The 26708-nt window shown below is 39.1% G+C and overlaps 1 protein-coding gene across 3 annotated transcripts in view; it reads left to right on the top strand.

Moving 5' to 3' along the window:
- Positions 1–26708, top strand: part of DPP6 (dipeptidyl peptidase like 6) — a 1325443-nt gene that overhangs the window by 1084321 nt on the left and 214414 nt on the right. For all 3 annotated transcript variants that reach the window (XM_072652136.1, XM_072652135.1, XM_072652137.1), the window contains exon 8: positions 6100–6220. In XM_072652136.1, coding sequence (XP_072508237.1) covers positions 6100–6220 — 121 coding nt within the window. The remainder of the gene's footprint in view (positions 1–6099; positions 6221–26708) is intronic.

The following is a 26708-nucleotide window of genomic DNA, read 5'->3' as shown; positions in this document are numbered from 1 at the left end:
AAAATAATTATTGTAATTGTCAATTGAACACCATAATCCTGTTATATGCAAAGTTCTCTTTGGAGAAAAACAAAATTTTGACAAGAAGCAGTTTCTCCCTTCATGAAAAGCAACCAGCAAATGAATACTTGTTCAATAACTGAAATATAAAATAATACATAACTTCAGCAGAGGAATTTTTACAAAGTACTATATGAGGTTTGGGTTGGGTGAAGTCATCATCAGTGGGAATCAGAGAAAGATTTATAGAAGAGGTGACATTTGAAATTGATTTTAAAGAATGGTTAAAAATTCAGCATCCCAAGAGAGGAAACCAGCTATAGGGAGTGACATGAGCAAAGGGAACTGGGAGCTGTGTGGTGTAGTGAATAGTGTACTGGGCCTGGAGTCAGGAAGACCTGAGTTTAAATCTGGCCTCAGATATTTACCCGCTGTGACCCTGGGCAAGTCACTTAACCTGTTTGCCTCAGTTTCCTCATCTACAAAATGGGGATTAAAAATAGCTCCTATTTCCCAGAGTTATGGGGGTAAAAGGAGATTAATAATTATAAAGTAGTTAAAATATAGTAAGCCAATGTAAATGTTAGGTAGTTAGAAGAGAAGGAGGAGGAGGGAGCAGAAGAAGAGCAAGAGGAGGAGACATGTTAAAGGAGAAGAGAATGTTCTACTCTAACTGGAGCAGAAAGTATGTGGAGGAAAGTTTATGAGATAAGGCTTAAAGGGTAGAATAGAACCAGATCATAGGGGGTCTTGAATGCTAGTTCAGCAGGTTTTGAAAGGCATAAGGAGCCACTAAAGATTTTAAAGTTTACAAGCTACATGCCCAGATCTGTGGAGAATAATTAACCTAGTAGTAGCACAGAGAAAATAAAGACAATGTGATAGAGTAAGAAGAATGTTAGCCTTGCAGTCAGGGAAAATTGGGTTCAAATAACAACTCTGCCCCTGTTTATATGATCCTGAGCAAATGACTTACCTCCTATGTACCTTAGGTACCTCTCAGATTCGTCTAAGTCTTGGGTTACCTTTAGCGCTGGTGAAAGAAAATCCCATAGTTGTATTTCTCTGTGTTGACAAAAGTCATAGTATAGGTCAGAGATTCTTAACCTCTTTTGAGTTGTGGACCTCTTTGACAGTCTGCTGAAGCCTGTGAACTTCTTAGAAGGATTTTTTTTAAATCATGAAAATAAAGTAAATAGGACTACAAAGGAAGCCCATCATATTTAAAAAGCTACCAAAATATATTTTAGAGTTCACAGACCCCAGGTTAAAAACCTCTGGTGCAGAGGATAGATTGGAAAATATAGAGATGGAGGACAGAACTGTTAGGAGGATGTTTTCACAGTTCAAGAGAGAGATAATAGGAGCCATAATATTATGGTAGTAGTGAAAATAAAGAGGGACTGGTCTGAGATGTATTGAGGAGGTAGAATTGAGAGAATATGGAAACAGACCCTATATGAGAGATGAGTCAAAGACCCTAGATAGAACTTCAAGGTTCTCACAATAACCTTGTGAGGTTGACCCTTCAAATATCATTATATCCATTTTATAAAGGAGAAAATAGGAAATGGAAAGGTTAACTGTGGGTCTGGCTACAGATACAAAGGTATAGAGTGGTAGAGTCATAGTCAAACCAAGTCTTTCACTGCATGGTGCAGTTAATAGAGTTTGGCCATGGATTTAGGAAGGCTTGAGTTCAAATATGGCCACAAATGTCTATCAGCTGTATTACTTTAGGCAAGTTGATTAACCACAGTTTTCCTCAGTTTCCTCAACTGTAAAATGGGAATAATAACAGCACTTATCTCCCAGCATTGTCATTAGAATCGAATGTAATCATATTTGTAAAGCGCTTAGCACAGTGCTTGGCATGTAATATTCACTTAATAAATACTTGTTCCCACCCCACTTTTCTCATTCTTCTCTCTTCCCCAGTGCTGCTTCTGCTGTAGCACACTGAGTTCCTGAGGTGCCTGTTGATTCCTTTTCATTCATTTAACCAGTATTTATTGAGCCCTTGCTGCGTGGGGGGCATACTTCAAGGCTTTACTGTTAATTCAAAGTATAAGCAGAATTTGAATGACCAATTTTGGTACCTAGGGCAAAGAGCATGAAATGTGTGCCCTCAAATCAACTTTGTAATTCCCAGTTTGAAAATAATATAGAAAGAAATTAAGACAAATTCACTTGAGCAGAGGATGGGAAGAGAGCAGAATTAGTTACTATAGTAACATTAATGCTGAAAGAGAACTGTTAACTTTTTTAAATTTTTGGTGCCCCAGGGCAAAGCTCACATCATCTAGCCAAATTATTACTCCAAGTAGAAAATGTATTTCTTCACCTCCAAGAGCTGTAATAACCTCCTTGAGGAGCCAGCACAAGCAGACACATAACAATGAAATGAAGTAGCACATAGTCATTGCCAGATAAACAGTAGAGATGCTAAGAGCTGACAGTTCAAACAAAGGATGTATCACTTTCAGCTGCCCTCTCTCTCTAGAACATCCCTCCCTCCCTCTAGTCTCTTTCTGAAATGGGCAAGATCCTCCCCAAACCACTATTTTGAGGACAGGTCCAGATCAGCCATCCTGCATTTTTCTTTGGGCTCTGCTTCTCCGAACTCCATCACCTCCATTCCTCCCCCTCCCTTTTCTTTCCAGTTTTCTTTTTTGTATGTCTTTCTCCACCCCCAAAAGAAGGGAAGGTCTTGAGGGCAGGGGTTGTATTTTTGACTTACATTTGCAAAGGTAGCTAGCGGGGGTGGGAGGGTCAAGGGGGGGGCAGGGAATAAAGAGTTATAGCTGCAGTCAGAAAGATCTGAGTTCAAATTAGAGAAGACACTAGCTATGTAACCCTGGGCAAGTCATTTAACCCCTGTCTACCTCGGTTTCCTTAACGGTTAAAAAAGGAGGGGGGAAGAGCAATAATAGGACCCACTTCAAAGGGTTGTTGTAAGTATCAAATGAAATAACGTTTGTAAAAGTCACTTAGCGCAGTTCCTGGTGCATTGTAGTCACTGCAGAAATGCTTTTTCCCTTCCCGTGCCCCTTTGCCCCTTTATTTTTGTATTCCCAACACCTAAACACCACAAATTCTTGTTGCCTTGCAACAAAGTAACATTTGTTTTGGTTGTTGGAGGACGAACAGATTTTTTAAAGTAAGAGATGGGGTTAAGTCATTAATGTGTTCTGGGAACAATGACTAGATCCGTTTGGCTAAGAGTTGAGTGCTAATATGACATTCATGGATTGAGACAAGATTGTGAAGGGTCTTGAATTCCAGACTAAGGAGTTTATACTTTGTTCTGTAGACGGTGGGAAGTCATCAAGCATTTGAGAAAAAAGGAACATTTTGTTTTTACGAAAATTTGTCTGGAAATAGAATCAGAATGCTCTGAAGGGGAAAAAAATGAGCGGTGGTGAGAAGGCTCCTGGTTGGGTAAAGGCAAGGAAGAGCTGGTTCCAAGTCACCAGCAGATGTGCTAGCTTCTACAGACCCCACTGGAAAAAGGAAGATTTGGGGTCCTCTGTGTTCCTGCCACTGACTCTAATTTCACAACTTGGTGGAGAGAATGCCTGAAGGGGTTGAAGGGGATAAAAGGAACTAGGAGTCAGAGGCTAAGGAAACTTTTAAATTAATCTATAAATTTTAGGGGAGGGCTTATGGGACCCTCCCCATTGCCACAGCCCAAAACTGGGGAACTTGAGGACTGTGGTTGGATGTATGCACCTTGCACTGGTTTTCTGTAGTGACGACACAGATTCTTTTTCATTGCAAAGATCCTGCCTCCTCTATCTCTTAGTATAATAGAGAGCTAGGTTGTACAATGGATAGAGCACAATGGGGATGTTAGTAGCACCTACTTCCCAGGACTGTTGTGAGGATCAAAGGAGATAATAATTGTAAAGCAATTAGAACAGTGTTTGGCGCTTAGTGAGCGCTATGTAAATATTAGCTACTGTTGTTATTGTTGTCATTATTATCATATATAGGCAGGTCAGGATTTTTTCTTTAACTTACATTCTTACAGAGGTGCCTGGGAAACTAGGAGGTTAAGTGATTTGCCTCAGAGATGGAAATTGAATCCAGGCTTCCTGGCTGTAGGGTGAGACAATGCTTCCTGCTTTTCTCTGGACTATTAGCACAGTCCCTGGCCCATAGTAAACGCCTAATAAGTTCTTGTTACTGTGTTTGTTCCTGGACCCTTTACAATTCTCTATACCAGGAATATCACATCCTGATAAGACAGAGTCTATTCTCCTGACTGATAGACTGTGTTAATTTAACAAGTGAAAAGAAGGTGTTTTCACTTGAAAGATCACAAGTTGTGGCTGAATTATTCCCTGAAATCTAAGTGAAATCTGATAACTTCATCAGCTAGATATTTGGACACCTGTAAATATAGATGAAGTCTAAACTCTGCCCAACCTCTCATTAAAACTTGACTACAAAATCTCCCACCTCAAACAAAACAAAGCAAAACCCAGAAAACTTCACCAAAACAAAATCTTCATTATTTTTTTCAGAAACTTGACCTCTTACTTCATTTTTCCCTTGGTCTATTAAAAATAAAGCCAGTTTAATAGAGTGAATATAATACTAAATATAAGACTTTTAATTTCAAAATCTATTAATTGGTTATAATTCTCTTAGCTTAAAAAGCTTAGAAGGTATGAAGCAAGCTAAAATTTCAATCATGCATCTCTTACCCTTAGGCAAACTCACCCAAACAGCTACTAGAATTAAATTAGGGTGTATACTTGCTTCTGGAAGCCTGCCAACTCATTTCTGGTTGAAGTGCATACTCTAAGAACCTGAGAGAGTGGAGCAGAAAGCCAATATTCTATATTGTTTCGAGGTCCCCCTTATCATGAGCATGATATGGGGAAATTGCTTTCTTGTATTTCCAGAAAAGATATTTAACATTTGCCCCAATGTCAGTAGTTTGCAAAATGCTCACCTTCTATATGTTTTGGTAAATGTCACTGACAGTATAGGGTTTTTGAGTGTACAGGTGGCTGGTTTTGTTACTCTTCTGGGCCCACATGTCTCTGGACTGATAGCAAGGAGGTGCTATAGTAGTATTCCTGGTGTGATGTTTTCCCTGAGAATTAAAATGTGGAAAACTCAAGTCTGAGCATCTGAGCTCATGTGTCTAAATGGCTCACCAGTTTGGCTGCTAGATAGTGCAATACATAGAATGTTGGATTTGGAGTCAGGGATTCCTGACTCCAAATCCAGAAATCATTTAGTCCAACCCCCTCATTTCAAGGATGAGAAAACTAAGGACTCAGATCATGAAATGTTTTGCCCATGGGTCACCTACCTAGGTGATATACCTAGGACTCTAAGCTGGGATTCATGACTGAGTCCACTGCTTTTAACATCAGGGAAATTCATTTCAGCAAACTTTTAAAAATTGCTACTTTGTGCAAGACTCTCTCCTTAGTGTTGAGTATACAAAGACAGTAAGCGCCATGCTTTTCAAGGAGTTTTTTTGCTGTTCAGTCATTTTTTTCAGATTCTTCATGATCCCATTTGGGGTGTTCTTGGCAAAGATACTGAAAGGTTTGCCATTTTATTCTCTAGCTCATTTTACAGATGAGGAAACTAAGGTACACAGGGTTAAGTGATTTGCCTAGGGTCACACAGCTGGTAAGTGTCTGAGGCTGAATTTGAACTCAGGAAGATGAGTCTTCCTAACTCTAGACCAGGTGCTATATCCACTGCATCACCTAGATGCCCCTCAAGGAACTCAAAGACAAATAGGAAGATTATATGTCTGCATGTATAGAAATGAGTGAATTGATACGACAGAGTGACGAAAATTCCTAGACCAAATAAGCTATTGGAGTTGTTTCATTCAGCATTAGTGGCCAAAATGAATCGCTTCATCACCTCTTGAGTCACCCATGTATAGTGTGGGATTGTAATGATCGTTAGAGGGAAAATGAATCCCAAGTAGCCCTCAAAACATTAGACTAAAACAGTTCTATTACTTAGCATGGGACCCAATAGCAGTGTTCAGATTGCAGTCCACAGTTTTGTGTGGGCCTCCATGGTTAATTGCATTCTTTTTTTTTCTTTCCAAATTAGATATTTATCTTTGAGAATAACATCTACTACTGTGCACATGTGGGGAAGCAAGCAATCCGGGTGGTCTCTACAGGGAAAGAAGGTGTCATTTACAATGGTCTCAGTGACTGGCTATATGAAGGTAAGATACCCCAGTTCAGGGGCGAAAAGTGCGGCTTTTTTGTAATCTGAATTTGAGCGTACATGAACCTACAGATTCTCAAGTCTCTATTCAATTGAAAAGGGAATACAAGAATTTGGAGGATCTTCAAGCTGTCACATATATTGTAATAGGGACTGCTTGCCTGATATGCCCTAGTGGGAGGGGAATGTTAGACTTAACCAGTTATGTTTTCCCGTGCTCTTTTTTCCTTGGAGATATTTTAATGAACAGATTTGTTTTATTAGGCCTTAATGCCTGGCAATGCTCATTATTGCAAAAGTAGGCATAGCTCCAACTGGACGAAGGAGTTTGCCCAGAGTACGATGAGATATCAAGGGAAGAAAATAAAAATTGGCATAAAAAAATACTGGAGTGATTTCTTCTTCTGAGTGTTAGCACTTTGCTGGTCATTTTTGCTAGCAAATACATTTTAACTCCATTTGTGATACTTTTGTGATTGAAGACATGGGCATAGTCCTGTGGAATAACTAATACTTGCTAGTTAAGCTTTCCTTTTAAAACATTTGTTATCATTCACTGTGCCTCATTGCACGTTGAAAAATGTTTATTGGAGAATGTCATTGAAAAATCCCAATTCACATTATTTTTCCCCTCCTCAGTATATGGGTCAAGTATGCTTATTACCAATGACATTTTATTGATTAACAACTTAAGCTCTTCACAGACTCTGTGCCTGGACCAGATGGTGACAAAAATTATTCATCTTGGTAGTTAAGTTCCTAGGAAAAGGAAAAAAGGATACTGACGATGGTGTCAAGCCAATGTGTTAGTTATTGCTATTTTATTAAGTATCAGTCACATTCATCCAGCAAATATTTACTCAGTTTTTATTGGTGCAGAATACCATCCTGGGCATTGGGAGAGATGCAAAGTCGATATAAGACATAATTCTTGACTTCATAAAGCTTCTAATCTAGTAAGAAGATAAGATGGAGACAATGATAATTGCTAAAGAACTGTAATACAAAACTCTGATAAATCATTTAGAGTGATGCAAAACAAAGTTTCATGAATTATTCATGTTGAACCTCTATATCCCAATGACTTTCAGCATTTTAAATGCTAAAAAGTTTTGGAGAGAAGTGATCTGATGCAACTCTTCATACCTGGCCCCTTGCTAGGTTTCCAGCCTTCTTCCCCACATACTGGTGATCTAGTGGACACTGGTGTGCTTGCAGTTCTCTGAATGTGACAATCCATCTCCCATCTCCATACCTTTGCACAGGCCTGAAATGCTCTGCCCCCTCACCTCACCTTCCTGGTTTCCTTGACGACTCAGCTGAAGTCCTACCTTCTTCAAGAAGCTTTTCCTAGTCTTCCATCTTCTAGTGCCTTTCCCTCTTAGATTACCTTCCATCTACTCGTGTATGTATCTTACGTGAATCTAGTTATTTACGTGTTATCTCCTCCATTGAGACCTCCTCTAGGGAAGGGGCTGTTTATGCCCTTGTTCTGTTTTTGCCCCCATTATCACAGTGTCTGGCATATAGTAAGTACTTAATAAATGCTGGTTGACTGACTAGTGACAAAATAGTGACTTTTAAATAAAAATGCCAGAACTTCCCCCTCTAGATGTGTTACTCTTCCAAGAGTAGTCCCTTGGGTATCAACATAGGTATCAATAATGCTGCATTGCTTTCCTAAAGTTCGTTTAATGGGTCATTGACATAGATAAGATCATAGATTTAGAACTGAAAGAGAAATCAGAGGTTATTTGTCCTTTTTTGTTATTGTTGTTACTGTTTTTCAATCATTCAGTCATGTCCAATTCTTCATGACCCCATGGACTGTAGCACGCCAGACCCTTCTATCTTCTAGCAACTCTCTAAGTCTGTCCAATTTCATGTTCATTGTTTCCATGACACTCCCTATCCATCTCATCCTCTATCACCCCTTTTCTTTTGCCTTCAATATTTCCCAACATCAGGATCTTTTCCAACGAGCCCCATCTTCTTTTTATGTGGCCAAAGTATTTAAGCTTCAGCTTGACTATTTGACCTTCCAGTGCCTAGTCCATCATTTAACAGATAGAGAAACTGAGATCCAGAAACATTAGGTAACATAAGTGGCAGAGATTGGATTCGAGTACTCAAGTCATCTGACTGCAGAGCCATGAGCATTGCACCATGTTACCCGTGTAATAAGGGGTATCTCATGGCATTTTCCCTAGGTTTCTCTTAGGCATTTATTTCATCCTTCTTTGTTCAAATGTGGAATTGGTTGAGTAAATCAATCAGATCTCCCCATTCTACTTAAAATAACTAACTAGAATCTGTGCTGTGACATCAGTGTCTTGTGACATGGCATCTCCACAGAATCAGAAAATCAGAGGGGTGAACAAAGACTGGTTGAAGGTTCCACAGGAAGTCTGTTGAAGAAAGTAACATAGCTTGGTCAATCCATGAGGGGTTTTTTTATAAAACTAGGACACTGGAGGAGATTCAAGCATCTGGTAGCTTAGGACAAAAGCCTCCAGCCAATTTCCTTAAAAGAAGTTATTTGGGCACAAAAGAAAGGAGGATGTTTGGCTCATGGCCTCCATCTCCCCCTGCCTCCAACCTCAGACTCTGACCAGAGAAGGATGTTGTGAACTTGAAAGCTGGAGAATTTGGACTTTGGTCATGATTCTTGCAGCATCTCTGGAACATTATTGACTGGAAGCAGTGACTTCATTGGGAACCAAAGATAAATGAGGAATGATGAGAGAAGGTAGATTCATGGTTCCACAATGAGTCCAGCAGAAAAGTTCCACTGTAGCTAGGGAGAAATGTATAAGTACCTCCATTGAGGGGATAAAGGAACTTCTGACAACCTAAAGCTATGAGTTACTACTTTGTCATGTGTGTCCTCTAAACTTGAGCTCACTTTCCCCTCTACTATGGAAGTTTCCTCAACTGTGGGAAAGTATAAAGCAAACTTTGGGGGAATATTTTCTACAAGCTATATCACCTTAGTAGATACTCCTTTCTAAAAGCTAATTAAATCTTGCTTACTAATTGATAGCAACTGATGATCATGGAAAGAAGTATACCAGTGTGGGCTGGTGAACAGTAGTACTAGAAAATCATGTCCAATTCCTCAAGACCACCCCAGCCTTCTAGTGTAAATAGAGATTTGGAAGAGGAGCTCCAAAATACATGCTGTCCTTGTACCTTAGTTATTTGTATATACCTCTCTTCTTCCATTTCCCTCACCATTATGTTCAACAAAACTTCCTTGGAAGCAAGATCTGTTTTCAGTCGGTTTGTCAGCAAAGAGCACTATAAGCCAAGATCTCAGATCTGATCCTCCTAGGTGGTAAACATTCCACCAGGGTGGCAAAAGGGAAAATAGATATTTGGTGTTTAAAGTGAGCCCGTTTCTAGATTACCTGTCTAAAGGGCACTCCAAGGATTTGGTTGCAGTAGCCTCAGTTCTTTCTAGGATTAATCTACTTTTGCTTCAAAAAAACCCATAAGGAGAAGATTTAAAATGGATTTTTAAGGCTCTTTCACATGAAATGTAAAAGTTCATCACCATTCAAGTTAAGGCTTTATTTTGCCTTTTAAAAGGAAACTTTTCTTTGAGGTATTCACACTGAATTGTTGATTCGATAATCTGTTGCCCCCTCCCAATTTAAATCAATTAGAGTTGATGTAGCAGCTTAATCTTCGTGGGTTTTTTCCTGGCAATTTATAGATTGATACATAAATTATTATATCATGGGAGCCTCAGGGAGTCTTGCTGTGGTGTTGGTTTTTATAATAGGAAGATAAGCATTGAAGACATTTTCTTCTGAGGCTTAACCTTTCCAACTCTCGGCCCTTTAAATACTTGCAGAAGCAGGATACAAAAACAAAGATCCTCAAAGCTATTACAAACAGATATGTGCTTTATGGGAGTGTGCATTACAAACTGTACTGCTAGATTAGTGATTTATTTGGAAAACAAGAGTTTAAAACAGGGCCAGACTTAGCCTGAGCCAAAGCCAGAAGAGTCAACAGATATCTAAGTGTGTCATTTGAAGAGATTTGAACTACTGCAGAGCCTCTCTGGACCACCAAGTTAATTCCATCAACAAGACCTTTTCAAATTAACTGTAGCAAAAAATAGCCACCACTCAAATACACCTATGGATTCCACATTTCAGGAATATTGAGGGTGGAAGTGCTTAGGGCATCACAGAAGTCTTTGGTAGACCTGAGCTCGTGTGACCTCAGACGCTTCCTAGCTGTGTGACCCTGGGCAGGTCACTTAACTTTTTTCTCCCTCAGTTTCCTCAGCTGTGAAATGGGGAAATGATATCATCTACTTCACCGAGTTGTGAGGATTAAATGAGATAACATTTGTAAAGTACTAAGGATAATGCCTGGCATATAGCAGCAGTTTTAACAAATGTTTGTTCCTAACCTTTTTGTAAAGTTTTAATTTTTAATAAATTCAGAAATATAAATGCTACAAACTTTCAAAAATCAATATTTAAAAGGTTATTTTTTAAAAATATTCTTATGTTTCTTACTAAAACTCAACATAACCACTATCTTGGACCGTGTATATCGCACAGATCAGTTTTCAAATTTTGTAAAGATTTTGATCAGCTGATGCTCGGTGAATGAAAGGATTGCATTCACAATTCTAGGCCTAAGGTCATCCAAAGAACCACATCTTAATGCATACCTGACTACTTTGATGTGATCTCATAAGAAAAAGTCCAACAAAGATCAAATGACCAAAGTGACCAAGTAAGAGAACCTCCTCTATAAATCCACTTGTTTGAAAAAGTGTCATCAAGAAACTGTAACACACACAATGCATAATTGAAATTAAAATTTGAAAACAGTTATTCCAAATTCCCAAGCAGCTAATTGGTATACTAGATGGAGCAGCACCTGAAGTCAGGAAGAGTCACCTCCCTGTGTTCAAATGTGGCTCCTGACACTTACTAGCTGTGTGTTCCAGAGCAAGTTACTTAACCCTCAGTTTTCTCATCTGTAAAATGAGCTGGAGAAGAAAATGGCAAACCGAATAAATTGTGACATATGAATGTAATGGAATATTATTGTGCTATAAGAAATGATGAACAGGAAGACTTCAGAGAGCCCTGGAAAGACTTATATGAACTGATGCTGAGTGAAAGGAGCAGAACCAGGAGAACTTTCTGCACAGCAACAACCACAGTGTGCAAGGATTTTTTCTGGTAGACTTAGAACTTCATTGCAATGCGAGGACTTAAAAAATTCCCAATTGTCTCTTAAGGCAAAATGCCTTCCACATCCAGAGAAAGAACTATGGAATTTGATCACAGAATGTAGCAGATCATTTTCTTTGTATTATGTTTTGGTTTGTTTTATGATTTCTCCCATTCTTTTTAATTCTTCTATGCAACATGACTAAGGTAAAAATGTATTTACTAGGAATGTGTGTGTAGAACCTATATAAAATTGTATGCCGTCTCAGGGAGGGAGGGGGGAAGGAAGGGGAAGGAAAGGAAAAAAATCTAAGTTATATGGAAGTGATTGTAGAACACTGAAAACAAATAAAATAATAGAACTCCAAAAAAAAGAAAGAAAGAAAATGACAAAGCACTCCAGTATCTTTGCCAAGAAAACCTCATTCAAACGGTGTTATGGAGAGCCAGACATGACTGAAAATGACTGAACAATAACAAAATTCACAAATTCACAAAACTAAATAAATGGAAAAGAAATTTAAGTAATTGAACTTCCAAATGATGTTTTGCTAAGTTTGTAGCATTAAATGTTAAGAAGTTATTAAAGTTTAAACCTGCAGGGAGCCTTTTGGGACATCCTGCATTCTTTATCATTTTTGAAATGTCTTCTGGAATTGAACATGCATAATCTCTACCCATATTTGAGACCCTATAAGATCCTTTACCAGAAGCACACTCCCAAAGTCGTTATTATCATGCCAACAATGCCAAGTGCCTAACTTTCAATGCTGGGTGATGAGAACTGGGGATAGAAAAGGCATTTCTCCCAGAAATTTCTTCTTTATATCCTGAATTAGCAATCAGAATACACTTCTCAAAGACGGTCTCATAAAAGGCTATTAAGTTCTCTAGTATTTCTTTTACTTCCAGTGGAAAATGCCACTGGCTTCTTCACTTCCCACTCTTTCCATTATCATTGTATGTACCCATTCAATACTTGTATGCAGAGGCACAATACTGGCTTATCCCAGCCTAAACCATTTAGTGAGTTATAGATACCAGAGTCAGGATCTCTAAGGATCTTGACAATCTAGAACCTTGGGCTAAACTAATAAAATAGAATTTAATGGAGATAAATAAAAAGTCTTTTACTTAGACACCAAAAATCAATCAGCTTTGCTAGTACAAAATGGAAGAGTCATAGTAAGACAGCAATTGTTCTGGAAGAGGACTGGGGATTTGGGAGGGATTTGTGGATTGAAAGCTCAATATGAATCAGCAGTGTGATAAAAAAAATCAAATAAGCTAATAATGAGATTTTGGGTTGAATTAATAGAATCTAAGGTTTAGAAACAAGGAAATGATGGTAGTCCTACTAGCCTACTACTGCCCTGTTCAGGCAGTATTTGGAGGGTTGTATATGGTTCCAATCCTAGTTTACGAAGGACATTCATAATCTGGAGAGTGTTCAGAGAAGGGCAACCGAGTGGTAAAGAGCCTTAAGTCTGCTCCATTTAAGGATCACTTGAAGAAACTAAAAATGTTTAGCTGGAGAGGACTCAGGATAGATATGAGCTCTGGTTTCAAGTATTTAAAAAACTCTAAGAGAAAAAAAGGATTAGATTTCTTCTGTGCAAGTTGCAAAGAATTAGATTTAGTCTTGACAGGAAAACTGATGATTAGAGCTGTTCAAAAGTGGAAGGTGTGGTCTAGGTAGATAGCGAATGTCCATCACTGGAGGTACTCAAGCAGAGGCCAACCTACCACTTCTCCAATATGTTATAATGGAAATTCTAGAAAATTTCTAGAAAAAACTTGGAAGGTCACTAAGGACTCTCTCAACTCAAAAATCCAGTGATTCTGTGAAATGTTGGATATTTCCTTTTAAATGTTCATGCTAATAATTACAAGGGTGGGGAACCTGCGGCCTTGAGGCTGCAGGTTCCCCATTCTATTCATGCTTTTATGGATTTCAAAAAGAAAGTGGAATTTGGCCCATGATTGCAAGTATTAAGCAGTCTCTGTGGCACTGAAGGATGAGAAAGTGACTGAACCAGCACTGGTTTCCAGGTGACTTTTATTTGGGTTAATATTGATTAGTTTACACATAGGGATTTTTGTAAATGAACAAATTGAGTAAAAGAGAAAAATAATGGTCATAATTTTTATTCAAATAGAGAAATATGATCAATGAGTGTGGTGAGGAAGACACTGGCCTTTGAGTCTGGAAACCTAGATTCTCTTCCCAATTGCACGGTGGGGATTGGGGATAAGGGAAAAAGGATTTATTAAGCACCTAGTATGTGCCAGGTACTATGCTAAACACTTTACAAATCTTAGCTCATTTCATCCTCATAACAACCCTGGAAGATCAGTGGTATTATTATCCTCATTTTACAGATGAGAAAACTGAGACAAACAGAGGTCCAGTGACTTGCCCAGGGTCACACAACATGCAAATGTTTGAAGCTGGGTTTGATTCAAAGTCCTCTGGATTCCAGGCCCAGGGTTCTATCCACTGAGCCCCCTAAACTGCCTCATCACCTTGAGCAAGTTACTTAAAACCTCTCGCTATCTGTTTTGTCACCTATAAAAAAATAAAAAAGTTGAACTAGATGTTCTCTGAGGTCTTGTCCAGTTTTGAAATTCTGTGGTAACAGCACATACATATTCATTACCTCCATATTTTAAATGTAACTTGATGAACAATGCAGTGATTTTAAAAGCCTCAGGTTGCTGCAGGGAAATTTATTGAAAAAAAAAATGAAGCATTAACTCAAAAATTCCTCAGGTAATCCAAATCATATTCAGAAAATCCTTTAAAATTCACAGAATGTAAACTCAGTACTGAATGGATGTTTACTCTTGCTAGTATAGTCTAGGTAAAATTTATGAGAGAGTAGACTTGTGTTTATATGCTATATGTCTAGGTTAAACTACTTTTGGACACCTTGTAAAATCAAGGTCTGCAGAGCATTTATACCCTTTGTAAGACTTCAAGTATAATATTACCTTTTTAAATTATTCTCCAGGTTTATAGTTATTGGGTCTTTTCTTTTGTGACATATTGTTGGCTGTACCTATCATTTCTTTGATGCCAAATTCTTGGCCAGGAATGTAACCTCTAATTATAACATTGTTCTTGCGCAAAAATAAAAGTCATTTTATAGCCATCTGCTTTATCAGGCAGTGCCCAGGAATCTATTGTGGTTTTAAAACGGGAGGAGGGGGGATAGACTGCCTTTACTGAAATTCAACAATATTTTGGTTTAATCAGGATTTTGTAGGCTAGCCCGGATAACATTGATTCTTTGGGAAATGCATTTCACATTCCAAACAACCCACCAATGAATCACCTCTGGAAACCTGACCTGTTTGCAAACCGGACACAGAGGATCGTATCTGGGTGTCCATTATGACTTTTGTCATTGCTAATACAACCTACAGTCCTCTTATCAGTTTTCACTGGCACTTAGCGGGGAGAAAAAAAAGGTGGTTTGCCCTGGAGCACCAAGCATCTTGTAACTGCAAATGATACCACAAAATCTTTTATAGAAATAAGTAGGTTTTTTAAAAAATGATATTCAACTTCATCTCTGATTTCCAAAAAGAGGATTTGAAAGTGAGTGTAATGATGAAAGTATCCATAATTCAATCAGTGTCTGGCAGAGTTTCAATGGGCCAGATTGGCTGCTTCTTGGAGGTGTGGTGCAGTGGGGTATCTGCTGAATCAAATAGCAATCATTTCAAGCAGTGTGCTTAATGCTTTCTTATTTAATGTAACTGAAATGAGAATTTTACCTGCCTAGACTGGACTCCAATCCCATAAAGTATTAATAACCTTGACTTGGATCACATGTAAATTTTGCCTAGTAGACAGACAGGAAGTAAGACTATTTTCTAAAATGCTCAGTAGGGAGCAGTTGGGTATTAACAAAAAAACTGATGAGATAACCACATAGGTTCCATTCATCCTTTATGCTTTTCCTGATTTGGTAAGGTGATGCTTCGAGTCCTGAAGTATCTGTGCAGATCTATTGCCACAGGGGCAACCATCTAACACAGAAATCATACTTGCTGGACACATATGACAGAATGAGGCATGCTCATTTAAATCCCAGAATTTTGAGGCTTTCTGTAATATGGTCCTGTCTTACATAGTCAAACATATCCATGGCTGCCCTTAAAATGTGCCTTTTGCTCTAGTCAAGCCATTCTCTTCGCTCTCCTCTTCTCATGACAAGTTCATTCCCCATTCAGTGCCTTGGCATGTGCTATTTGCCTTCATGTTTTCCGTTGCTGCCTATCCTATAAGGGTGGGTACCTACCAAGCCCTCCCATATAGGACTTGACCTCCATGTTCCTCATGTAGCCTTCCATCAGTCTTTTATTCTCTACCAATCATCAGGTCCTCTAAAGTTTTACAGCGCTTACTGGATGTACCTCACAGTTTGGTACCCCAATTACTCTTAAGGGCATTCCCCTCATCTCTCTCTGTAGACCCTCCCCCCTTTCAGTACAATCTAGGTACAACATAGTTGTCCAGTAAGTACTCATTGAGAGAACTTTGGGTGCCAAGTCATTCCATGAGGTAATTCATTTTGGGATTCTTGGTCACCCTTTGGAGCTGCATTGCTCTCTGCTTTTCTTCATCAATCATCTCCTTTGCTATTCCCAGTACTTGGGATGCAGGGGAAAGAGAAGAGAGTAAAGTCCTTATGATTGAAGTCAATGCATATTCATTTATCTCTTAATTTAAAATTCTTCCCAGAGAGGTAGAAGAGTGGCAGTGGTATCAAAAAAAAAGCCTTCTTGCTACTGGGATGGAGAGTTAACTTTGAGGAATGATCATTTCAGTCATATCTAATTTTTCACGATCTCACTTGGGATTTTCTTGGCAAAAATACTGGAATGGTTTGCCATTTCCTTCTCCAGTTCTTTTTACAGATGAAGAGACTGAGGCAAACAGTGTTGAGTGGTGACTTGCCTAAGATTACACAGCTAATAAGTGTCTGAGGCCAGATTGGAACTCGAGAAGAGGAGTCTTCCTGACTTTCGACCTGATACTCTATTCAATGTGCCACCTAGCAGCCTTCAGAGTTAAAGAGATCTAGCCTATAGGGTAGTTAAAATATCATACTACACATCACATTTATATAGGCTAACATGAATTTTCCTGTAAAGACATTCAGCTTTGGATCTGTTTTCCAAGTACAGGTGAACCCTCTTTCCGATATAGCCAACTGTAGGCAGCTGCTGATGAACTTTTCATTAGTTGTGTTGTCATCAAGGTTCAGTCAACCATGGGACAAGCTAGGCACCAGGATCCAGAAGCTAGAAAGAATCATAGGGAGAATTCAGATACATATCCAGATAGTCTGAGAGTTATCTTGCATTAGGCAACAAGTGGATATCTGCAGACACAGTCTCTTACAGTTTCAGAAGTAGAAGGGGCTATTGGTAGGCAATAGGCAGAGGTCCAACAGCCAATGGGCAAGATTGAGAAGACGCCAGGAACTGGTTTCAAGGACCTGGTTGTGGGGATTAGAATTCAAGGACCAGACTCCGGACTCTGGAAAGACTTTGATAGTAAAGTTAAATCATAGTAATGCAAGATAAAACTGTCCCATAGAGACCCCTTTTATCAGTCGATCTATCAATCTTTCTCTTATGTATTTAGTATTATGCTGGATAGTGTGGAAGTTAAAATTCAAAGGCTGACATGATGCCAGGAGGCAGCATGTGTTAGTACAAAAGAGTTCTGAATAGGTGTCAGGGCCCTGGGTTTGAGCACTGACATGTATCTAGCTGTAATAAGGGAGTGGACCAAAATGATTCTTAAGGCAGCTAGATAGGAAGCATTTCATTGGTACAGTAGAGAAAGTCCTAGACCTGGGGTCAGGAAGACCTGCATTCAAGTCTTGTCTCAAATGCTAGCAATGTGAACCTAGTCAAGTCACTTCACTGCTGCCTGCCTCAGTGTCTTCAGCTATAAAATGGGGATCATGATAGCATCTGTATTCCAGAGTTGTTATGAGAATCAAATGAGATATTTGTAAATCATTTAGCACAGTGCCTGGCACATAGATGCTTAAATATTTATTTCTTTTTTTTCCTTCCTTCCTTTCTCCCTTTCTCCATTTTCTCTTTCCTTGTTTTTTTCATTGCCTCTCTTCTTCCCTCCTTTTCTCATTTCCTTTTTTTTCCTCCTGTCCTTTCTCCCTCTCTCCTTATCCGCCTTGCATCCCACCTTCCTTTTCTCTAAGGCCTCACATTTTTAAATGCCATGGCTCCCAAGCATTTGGGGGCTAAGTTCCTTATTTATATTTCCCTTTCCTGAACATGCAATTGACCCACCTTCTGGCAGAGCAGACTCTCTAAATGAAGGTTAGGTCACCTAATCCACAAAGATTAGAAGGCAGAGGGACCAGGAAGCCCAGCAGATTCTTACAAGCAGTTATATATTCAGTCCATTTTGCCTTGACAGCTATGGCTACCAGGAGCCAGCTGAGAAGGGCTTCACTTCCAACACACCCCAGCATGGGGGATTTTTTTTTCAACCTTAAAAGATCGACCTATATACATAGCAATACACAGCAGCTGGAAACCCCATGGTGTGTCAGGCCTAGCAAAGAGAACATAAAAGACATAATCCTGGTTGACTGAGTGTTTATCTTCCTCCAGAGACAGACTAGGAAGAGAGCCTCCTTGCTTTTAATCTTTCCCTTTAATTCTGCTTCTCCCTCATTGTTTTTCTGCCACATTCTTTACCTCCTTACTAATTGCCCCGGCTGGTTGTTTTGGCATTTAATTAATGTTACATTTTATTGCATTTGCACCCTGGGGGGCATTCAAGCGGAGAGTTGCGTTTTAAAAGTACCTAATAAATGTTTCCTCTTAGTCATCATCTGGCCATTGTACAGTTTTTCAAAGTTACCTCTGTCTGAAGTCTTTGTTCTTTGGGATTCTAAAGCTCATACGCACGAAGTGGAGGTAAGAAAGCACCGCAGACCAAAGGTAATTCTATATTCTGCTATTTAGGCTTCTGTAAAAAAAAAACCTGAGATGCCCGGCACAGCAGAGAAGGAGAGGCATCATGCCTCCCATTTAGATAGGGCTTCACAGCTGGCAAAGTACTTGCCTCTCAACTCTATGTATACACAGGCAGCGACTATCTTGGGTGAGTGGTTACCAAGCCTGTGATCTTACTGGCAGAAGGAACTCCAAGGGTAGAAACTCCCTCCACTGATGCAAATCCTTGATTTATCTGTAATTTTGGGGCTTAAAGAATTGCTTGGATCCCTGAGTGTTTAAAAAAGCTAGTTACAAAGCTGGTGTGTATCAAAAGCAGGGCTTTGATATGGGGCTTCCTGACTTAACTCTTTCTAGTCCTTATTATTAATATTTTTGTTCGTATTCATTAATAACTATTCCCATTTTACAGATAAACTGAAACTCAGAGAGGTTTAACAACTGATCACATAGTGCCATAATTGATGAGTCAGGATGCGATTCCAAAGGGCTCTTCTCCCCAGTAAGTCCTCTTGATTGGTGCTACTGTAGAGGACTGTTATAGATTTTATGAGGGTACTTCTGGTGCAGACAGGAGGGCTTAAGTTTTGCATCCCAGCTCTTTTGTGCTCCCCTCGCTTCCTCCTCACCCTTCAAACAGTCCCCACTTTGTAAAATATTCTCCTTTGGATCAGTTTAGGATAGTCTGGCAAAAGTAATAGTCTCTACCCTCTGGTCATACCCCCCTAGTACGACTAACTGCAGGAAAAGCAAAATAATACTCCATTGTGATGTCAACACCCTCTTTCTAGAGGGTGAATTATTAAGGTAGCAGGTGCGAGGAGCTCCAGAGACCCCGAATAGACTTTGAAGTACAGAATACAAAAGTCTTCACAGCCTGGAACCAAACATAAAAGGAAAGTCTTTTCCTCCTGCAAACACCAAGAATCGGTGTTACTTGAGGGCAAAGGTAGGGTCGGCAGCAAGCCCTTGAGTCTTACAGGAGCCTTCTCTTAATTAAATGTCTGCACTGACCTCACAGTCAAAGCCAGAGGCAGCAAGGAAGGAACAATTTGAGGGAGCTACACTCTACCTAAGTGGGTCCAAGTCTGCCTGAAATCCCACCATTTGTAGTATATTACTATTCTCTTTTCCCCACAGTTCTTGTTTAAAAAAAAAATACCTAGTATAAGTAAGCCACTGAAGTTAGCCAGCATTTATACTGGGCTTTAAAGTATGCAAAATGACTCACATAGATTATCACATTTGAACCTGACAGCAACCCTATAGGAAGGATGCTATTATTATTCCCCTTGTACAGATGAGAAATTAGAGGCTGGAAAGTTGAATGACTTGTCCACAGTCACACAGCTTAGTGTTGGAGAATTCGGACAGCTCTCAAAGTGGTTTCGTTAAGCACGGATCTGACCATGTCACTTTCTTGCTTAATAAACTTCAGTGACTACTTGAAACCAGTAGAATAAAATGTAAATTCCTCCATTTAGTGTTTAAACCCTTCCACAGTGCCCCAACCTAACTTTCCCACCTCCCTGTGCCCTATTTTTTCTTCCCATATTCTGCAGTCTTGTCAAATTGGCCCTTGTTCTGTTCCTCATACATGACACTCAAATCTCCCATCTCCATGCCTTTGAACTGCCTAGTCTCTATGCTGAGAGTACACTGCCAATCTACCGCAACCTGATAGAATCCCTCTCTTCCTTCAAGACTTAGCTACATTTACATAAAGCCCCATCCCTGCCAACTTCTTGTGCCCTCCTTTCCCAACTACCTTAGGATTCCCAACTTTTAATTTATTTGTATCTTTTCTTTATATTTATTCTGCATATAAAACCAAATGAGATAATGTATATGAAACACTTTGCAAACCCTAAAGCATTAGAGATGAATACTGGCTGTTATTATGTATTTATATCTGTACTCGTTTCCACATTAAAATATAAACTACTTGAGTGCAGAGATGTTTCATTTTGCTATTGTATCCCCACACAGCGCCCAGGACCTCTTAGGTACTTAAGAAATGCTTATGAATAAATTGTTAAGGAGGTAATAAAATAACCCAAATAAAAGCTTGTATTCATATAATACTTATTTCTAAAGATCCTAGAACTTTTGAAGAGATATGTATTTCTTATTTTTAAAGCCTACTTTCATCTTCCTAGCATCCCACTTAGAAATCTAGTTTGTACATGAATAGATGGAAGAGCAGAGGTTAAAGGAACTTGCCCAACATTGCACAGCAAGTCTGGATTGGTAGTTCAAGTTTTGCTTCTACTTTATGCAGATTTTAAGAGAGTATACACATACACATAGGTATTTCACTTACATTGAGGTAGTAGGTGGGAAGAAAGAGCTGGAGTTTCTAATCCTTGATCACTATAACCCACTTTCCTCCTTTTGTACTAAATGACTATGGTCTAGTCTAGGTAGAATGAGTGAACCTTGCCTGTAAGAGCCTGACACCCAGTCAGTGTTACTGGCTTAGACTATGCTTTCTGAGACAGATTTATGAATTCTACATGCCACCTTGTGGTCGACATCTTTCATTCTAGAAGCTCTTTGTTTTTCTGTACAGAATTGGCAGTGGTTCCATCTGGATATCTTTCTAATGCACAAGGAGAAGAGGATCATTTTCAAACCTGATTGGATCTGATCAGGAATTGTAGTGATAGATGGCATGGAACCAAACTAAAGCGATATTCACAATTCAGGGTCTGTAGCTCATTTAGTGAACAGCATACAGCAAGGACCCTGAGAGCCACTGTAGCAAAGCTTCTAATTCAACTCCTTTATTTTATAGATAAGGATACTGAGACCCCGAACAGTAAAATGAGCTGTCCAAGGTTACACAGCTGGTTAGTGGCAAAGCCTGGTTTAGAATCAAGGTGGGACTCCCAGGGCTCTTTGATAACAAAAAGGACATCTAGGTGGTTCGGTGGAAAGAGTGCTGGGCCTGGAGTCAGAAGACCTAAGTTCAAATCTGGCCTCAGATATTTATCAGCTGTGTCACAGATCAAGTCACTTAACCTCTGATTGCCTCAGTTTCCTCTACTTTAAAATGGTGATCAAGATGGTACCTGTCTCATCGGGCTGTGAGCATCAAACAAGTAAATAACAGTAAAAACAGTACCTAGCAGATAGTAGGTACTTAAGAAATACATCTTTCCTTCCTTCCTAACATGTTTCTCATAGTAAAACTAAATGAATATTTAAAAGTCCCCCTCAGGCTTCCCCCCCCCCACTATTTTAGAATGGAAATTAATTTTTTAATTAACTCAGACTCAGAGAAGGATATACTGATAATGATGCAAAATAGAAATAGTAACAACCTCTAAGAAAAAAATTCTTTAAATAGCCAAGAAGAAAAGTACAACGAGGTATATGAAAAGAATACTAGACAGACACATACAGACCAGAGCAATGGCCAGTCTTGATCTGAAAGTTTAGATGAGAAAATACATTCTCTCCCCTCCATCTTGAAAGATTTGGATTGGTTTTTTTGTTCTTCCACTTTTAAATAACTACATCTTTTAATGACAGTAATGGAGGGGGAGGCCCATAGGTACAGAATGTTGCATTCATGGTCAGATGCAGTTACAAAGTTGGCCAATTTTGCCTTTTTTTAAAGAACAAGTTGGGGTGGAGAGGGAGACTGAACAGAGTATATCAGGAAATTACTAAGGTATCAAAAAATAGGAACCCACAAAACTTATTAAAATAATTAAATAATTATTTATAATCACATAATGATATATTAATAATATGATATAAATTAATATAATAGATCAATATTATATAAAATAATATATAAATTAATAATATAAATAATGCATATTATATTACATATAATAACAGAAATTAAAAGTATAATATAATTGACATATATTAACAATATAAATAAAAATAATTAAGATAAAACTTTTTATTAAAATACAGTCCAAGAGATCAATTCCAAAAACAATTCTTTGACCTTGAGGCATTTTTCCTAAAATCACTACCTGATTCTAAAAGAACAAGTAAAACAAAATTTCTGTTCATCATACGTACACAGTGGCTGTCTTCTAGTGTGTCTGTGTGTTAATGATTAATGGTTAGAGAAAGAATAAGCATATCTATGCATGGGGGTGGGGATACATGGGGATATATGGGTGTGGTCTTTATGATATATTAAGTATTTTTTGCTGGTACATTTGATATTCTTGCAAACTGTGATTTCTTTGTTATCCATTTTTCTAAAAATCTATGTCTGAAAATATTAGGCTACTTGGGGTATCGTAGAACCATAGCGTTTGTGGACAGAACCTCAGAAATCATCATTGTCCTCAATTGTCATCATCACTAGCATTTAGGTGGTATTTTAAGGTTTGTAAAAACTTACAAATATTATCTTTTATTATTATCCCTCCTCTTACAGATGAGGAAAGCTGAGGCAGACAGAGCGTAAATGACTTGCTCAGGGTCATACACCATAATAAGTGTCTAAGGCCAGATTTGAACTTTGATCTTTCTGACTCCAGGATCATGGCTGTATTCATTGAGCCATCCAGGGGCCTCTGGTCTCATCGCACCCACCCCCATTATTTAGCAGAAAAGGAAAGGAATTAAGTGCCTTCATTAAGATTATGTATCCCAAAATTGGAAGAGCCAAAATCAAGCCCTGACTCAAAAATATTTATTGATTGATCACCTACTATGTGCAGGATACTGTGCTGTGCACGAAACGAAACAGCCCCTGCCTCAAGAATTGACTGACTGACTGCCTAGTTCACTGTTCGTGCCGTTATTCTCTAACTGCCAAAGTACTTCCTGGTTTTGCTATTACTACATGTAAGGACTGGCCTCTTGGTAGGCCCTTACAAACAGAATGACTCCATGTATCATGAGCAAAGTGTCCTCATCACATTGCCACTGTGGTCAGTCTGGGCCACCTGATGATTGACCCTAGGGTTCCCCTCCCACTCAGTCCCTGTGAATGTCCACCAAGAGCAGTCATGTTGTAGGAGGAAACTATTGGATGGATCTGAATTCTGGAACTTGCATAACCCTCACTAACTGTGTGACCTTGTCTCCAGACATGAACAGGTGGACTAAATCATTTCTAAAGTCCCTTCCAAGCCTCAGACTCTACGATTTTCATGCTGGTGTTGTGGCCATACTATATAGTGACTTCAGTTACTCAATACAGACTTGCATTTATAATAAAATAGTGACATTTACATGGGCAATACGTTACATGTGTAATAGGTATTTGTCAAATGGAATAAGTAATTTTAGAAAGCAGTCTTTTCCTTTCACTGTTTTCTCATTTTCTGAAGTGCTTTGTTCTGGGCTGTCAGGTATCCTGGGGTAAGCGTGGGAGTGAAATGACAACTCATTTGGTTATAGGGAATACCTTCTTCAGAGGAGGAAGAATTAGAGGAGGATCTGCATGGTTCTAGAGTAGTGGTCTGCAAACTATTTTTTAATCATATATCCCTACCAGTAAAAAAAAAAAAGTCACATTCATTCCTAATGTATGTGTATTTACTTCTTTACATATGTTCAGCCCTCCCTCACACAAAACAAAGTCAAGTGCAAGTCATGTCATTTCTCTGATGGCATGGTCTTCTTTGGGCCATGAAGGATGAACACAATAACAACATATGTTACTATACTGATGGTTATGTACATGTGACACTGGAATTGAAATTGAAATTTTAGAAGGACAAAGTAAATGAAATAGTATGTGTCTTAAAGTCAATAGGGAGTGATATGGTTAGATTTGCATTTTAGGAAAATCAGAGGCAACTTACGTTTCACAGTGGATAAACACATGTGGGGAGTCAGGAAGACCTGAGTTCATATCCAACCTCAGATACTTACTGTCCCCCTGGACGAGTCATTTAGCCTACATTTACCTCAGTTTTCTCATCTGTGAAATGGAAGTGGTAATAATACTTAGCTCACAGGTGTCTGTGAGGGTGAAATCAGATAATACTTGTAAAGTACTTAGCACAGTGCCCAAGACATTGTGGGTAATATATAAACTGTAGCTATTATTGTTGTTTTTATTTCTAAGTCATTCTGGCAACCTGCTGGAGGATGGGTTGGAATAGGGAGAGACTTGAAACAGGTAAAAAATTAGGAAGCTCTTACAATATTCTAGGTGACAGGTTTTGAGGGCCTGAATTTGGATGGTGGTTGTGTGAAGAGAAAGGAGAGATGGGAAAGATGTTTTGGAGGTGGAAATGACAAGATGTAGAAACTGCTTGGATATGTGGGGTAGGGGAAGGTCAGGAGTCTATGATAATTCTAAGGCTGAAAACTTGAGTAAAGAAGTATAGTTAGTATTTTCAACAGAAATAGAGAAGTTTAGGTGAGAGATGGTAATGAGGAAAGGTAATGAGTTCTGTTTTGAACCTGTTGAGTTTAAGATATCTCTAGGATATCCAGTTTGTAATGTCCAATAGGCAGTTTGTGCTAGACTAGACTAGAGTTAAGGAGAGAGATTAAATCTGGGTATATAGATCCTGGGTATCATTTGCATGAATAAGATGATTAAACCCATTGGAGCTGATAAAGTCTCCAAGTGAATGAATGTACAGAGAGAAGAGAGTCCAGGAGAACCTTGAGATACACCCACAAGAGAAGTGGTAAAGATGATTCAGAAAAGGAGAATTAGGAAGGAGCGATCAGACATATAGAAGAACCAAGAGAGATCAGTGTCATAACAATCCAGGGAGAAGAAAGGTGTTGACAGCAGTCAATTGCTGCAGAGATCAAGAAGGATGAAGATTGAGACAAGACCATCCAATTTGGAAACTAAAAGACTTTTTGGTAACTTTCAGCTGAGTGAAAAGTAAAAGATAAAGTTGAGAACCTGGAATGCAGGAAGGATTGTGGCATTCTCCACAGAAATAAAGAGTTCAGAAGGGGGCAAGGGGTGGATGGGGAGAATAATGTAATTCATCTAATTCATTCTAACTCATCCTATGCTACCCATTCCTTGCCACAAAAAAAATAAAAATAAAAAAAGAAGAAGAAAAGTAAAGCATGTTTGGGGCAGTTATCAGACGCTGCCCTGGGGGTCCGAAATCAACCTACTCAGTAGCTGTAAGTTCCTAGGTAGGTTAGGTTATATCTTCCTTGAGAGGACAACACTTGTGCAGCCATCAAAGGTCAGTTGTGTGAGGGGGTAAAAGAGGGTACTGAAAAGTAGGGTACTGAAAGAGAAGACAAGCCCATGATTAAGAATGAGGTGTGGGGAGGGATATAGAACCCTTCTGGTCCTCCAATTAGCTGATGACCTACCTCTTAGGATAATTCCACAGTCCTGCAGTGCCATCTTTGGAGACCATTGTTTTAGAAGAAGTCACAAGGAGGCAGATTTCTGTTCACCATAATAAAGAACTCCACCGCTATCAGAGCATTTAGAGGCATTGTGCTAATTCCTCAAGTCATCCTGTACATGTAAATAGGCTTTTGATAGCTATCTTTAGTCGTTCAAAAAACAAGTATTCATTAAATTCCCACTCTGTGCCAGGCACTATGCCAAGACAAAAGTGAAACTTCCCTGTTCTCAGGCTTGAAATGGATGAAAGAAGACAGGGAACTTGTAACCTGTTTGACCTTGGGAAAGTCACTTAACCTTTATGAGCTTAACTTTCTTCATTTATGTGTCAAATGAGGCCAAATAGGGAGGAATACGTGATCTGTAAGGTACCTTCTAGCTAGAATGTGATGCTGTGGAAAATTATTAAGTTCTCCAGTAATTGAAGTGTTGGAGCTGAGACTGAAGGCAATCTCTCAGAGATGGTAGAGAACAGAGTCTTGAACTGGGTGGGGAGTTAACTTGAATGACTTCTAAGGTCCCTTAAAAATTTAATATTCAGTGATCCCCAGCAGACTGGATACATTCCCATGATGCCAGGTCTCAGTGCATTTCTAAGGGCAGGTAGGGTCACCGTAAATGAGTTTTGTCAGCAGGTGCTTCAAGGTTAGCTCACACTGATGTCATTTCTTACTTCAGTACTCTAATTAGGGTCACATTAAAGTCACAGAGAATTAATTACTAATGGAATCTTAAGGGCAACAGTGTAATTGGGAAGACCTCACTTCAAGTACTGCTTCTGGAACCTACCAGCTATGTGATGCTGAGTTGATTCAAACCCCCTCAGTGCACCTGAGCAGCTCCTAGAACTATAACTTATGGATGAGTTGCTGACCTGCCATGGTGGAAGGAGTTTTTCACTGAAATCTCCCCACACTGATGAAGTGACAGGTTTTAAC

The sequence above is a fragment of the Notamacropus eugenii genome, chromosome 3 (assembly GCF_028372415.1).
Source record: "Notamacropus eugenii isolate mMacEug1 chromosome 3, mMacEug1.pri_v2, whole genome shotgun sequence".
In the NCBI taxonomy this organism is placed as follows: Eukaryota; Metazoa; Chordata; class Mammalia; order Diprotodontia; family Macropodidae; genus Notamacropus; species Notamacropus eugenii.
The sequence above is the reverse complement of the archived record's forward strand: the minus strand, read 5'-3'. Positions and strand labels throughout refer to the sequence as shown.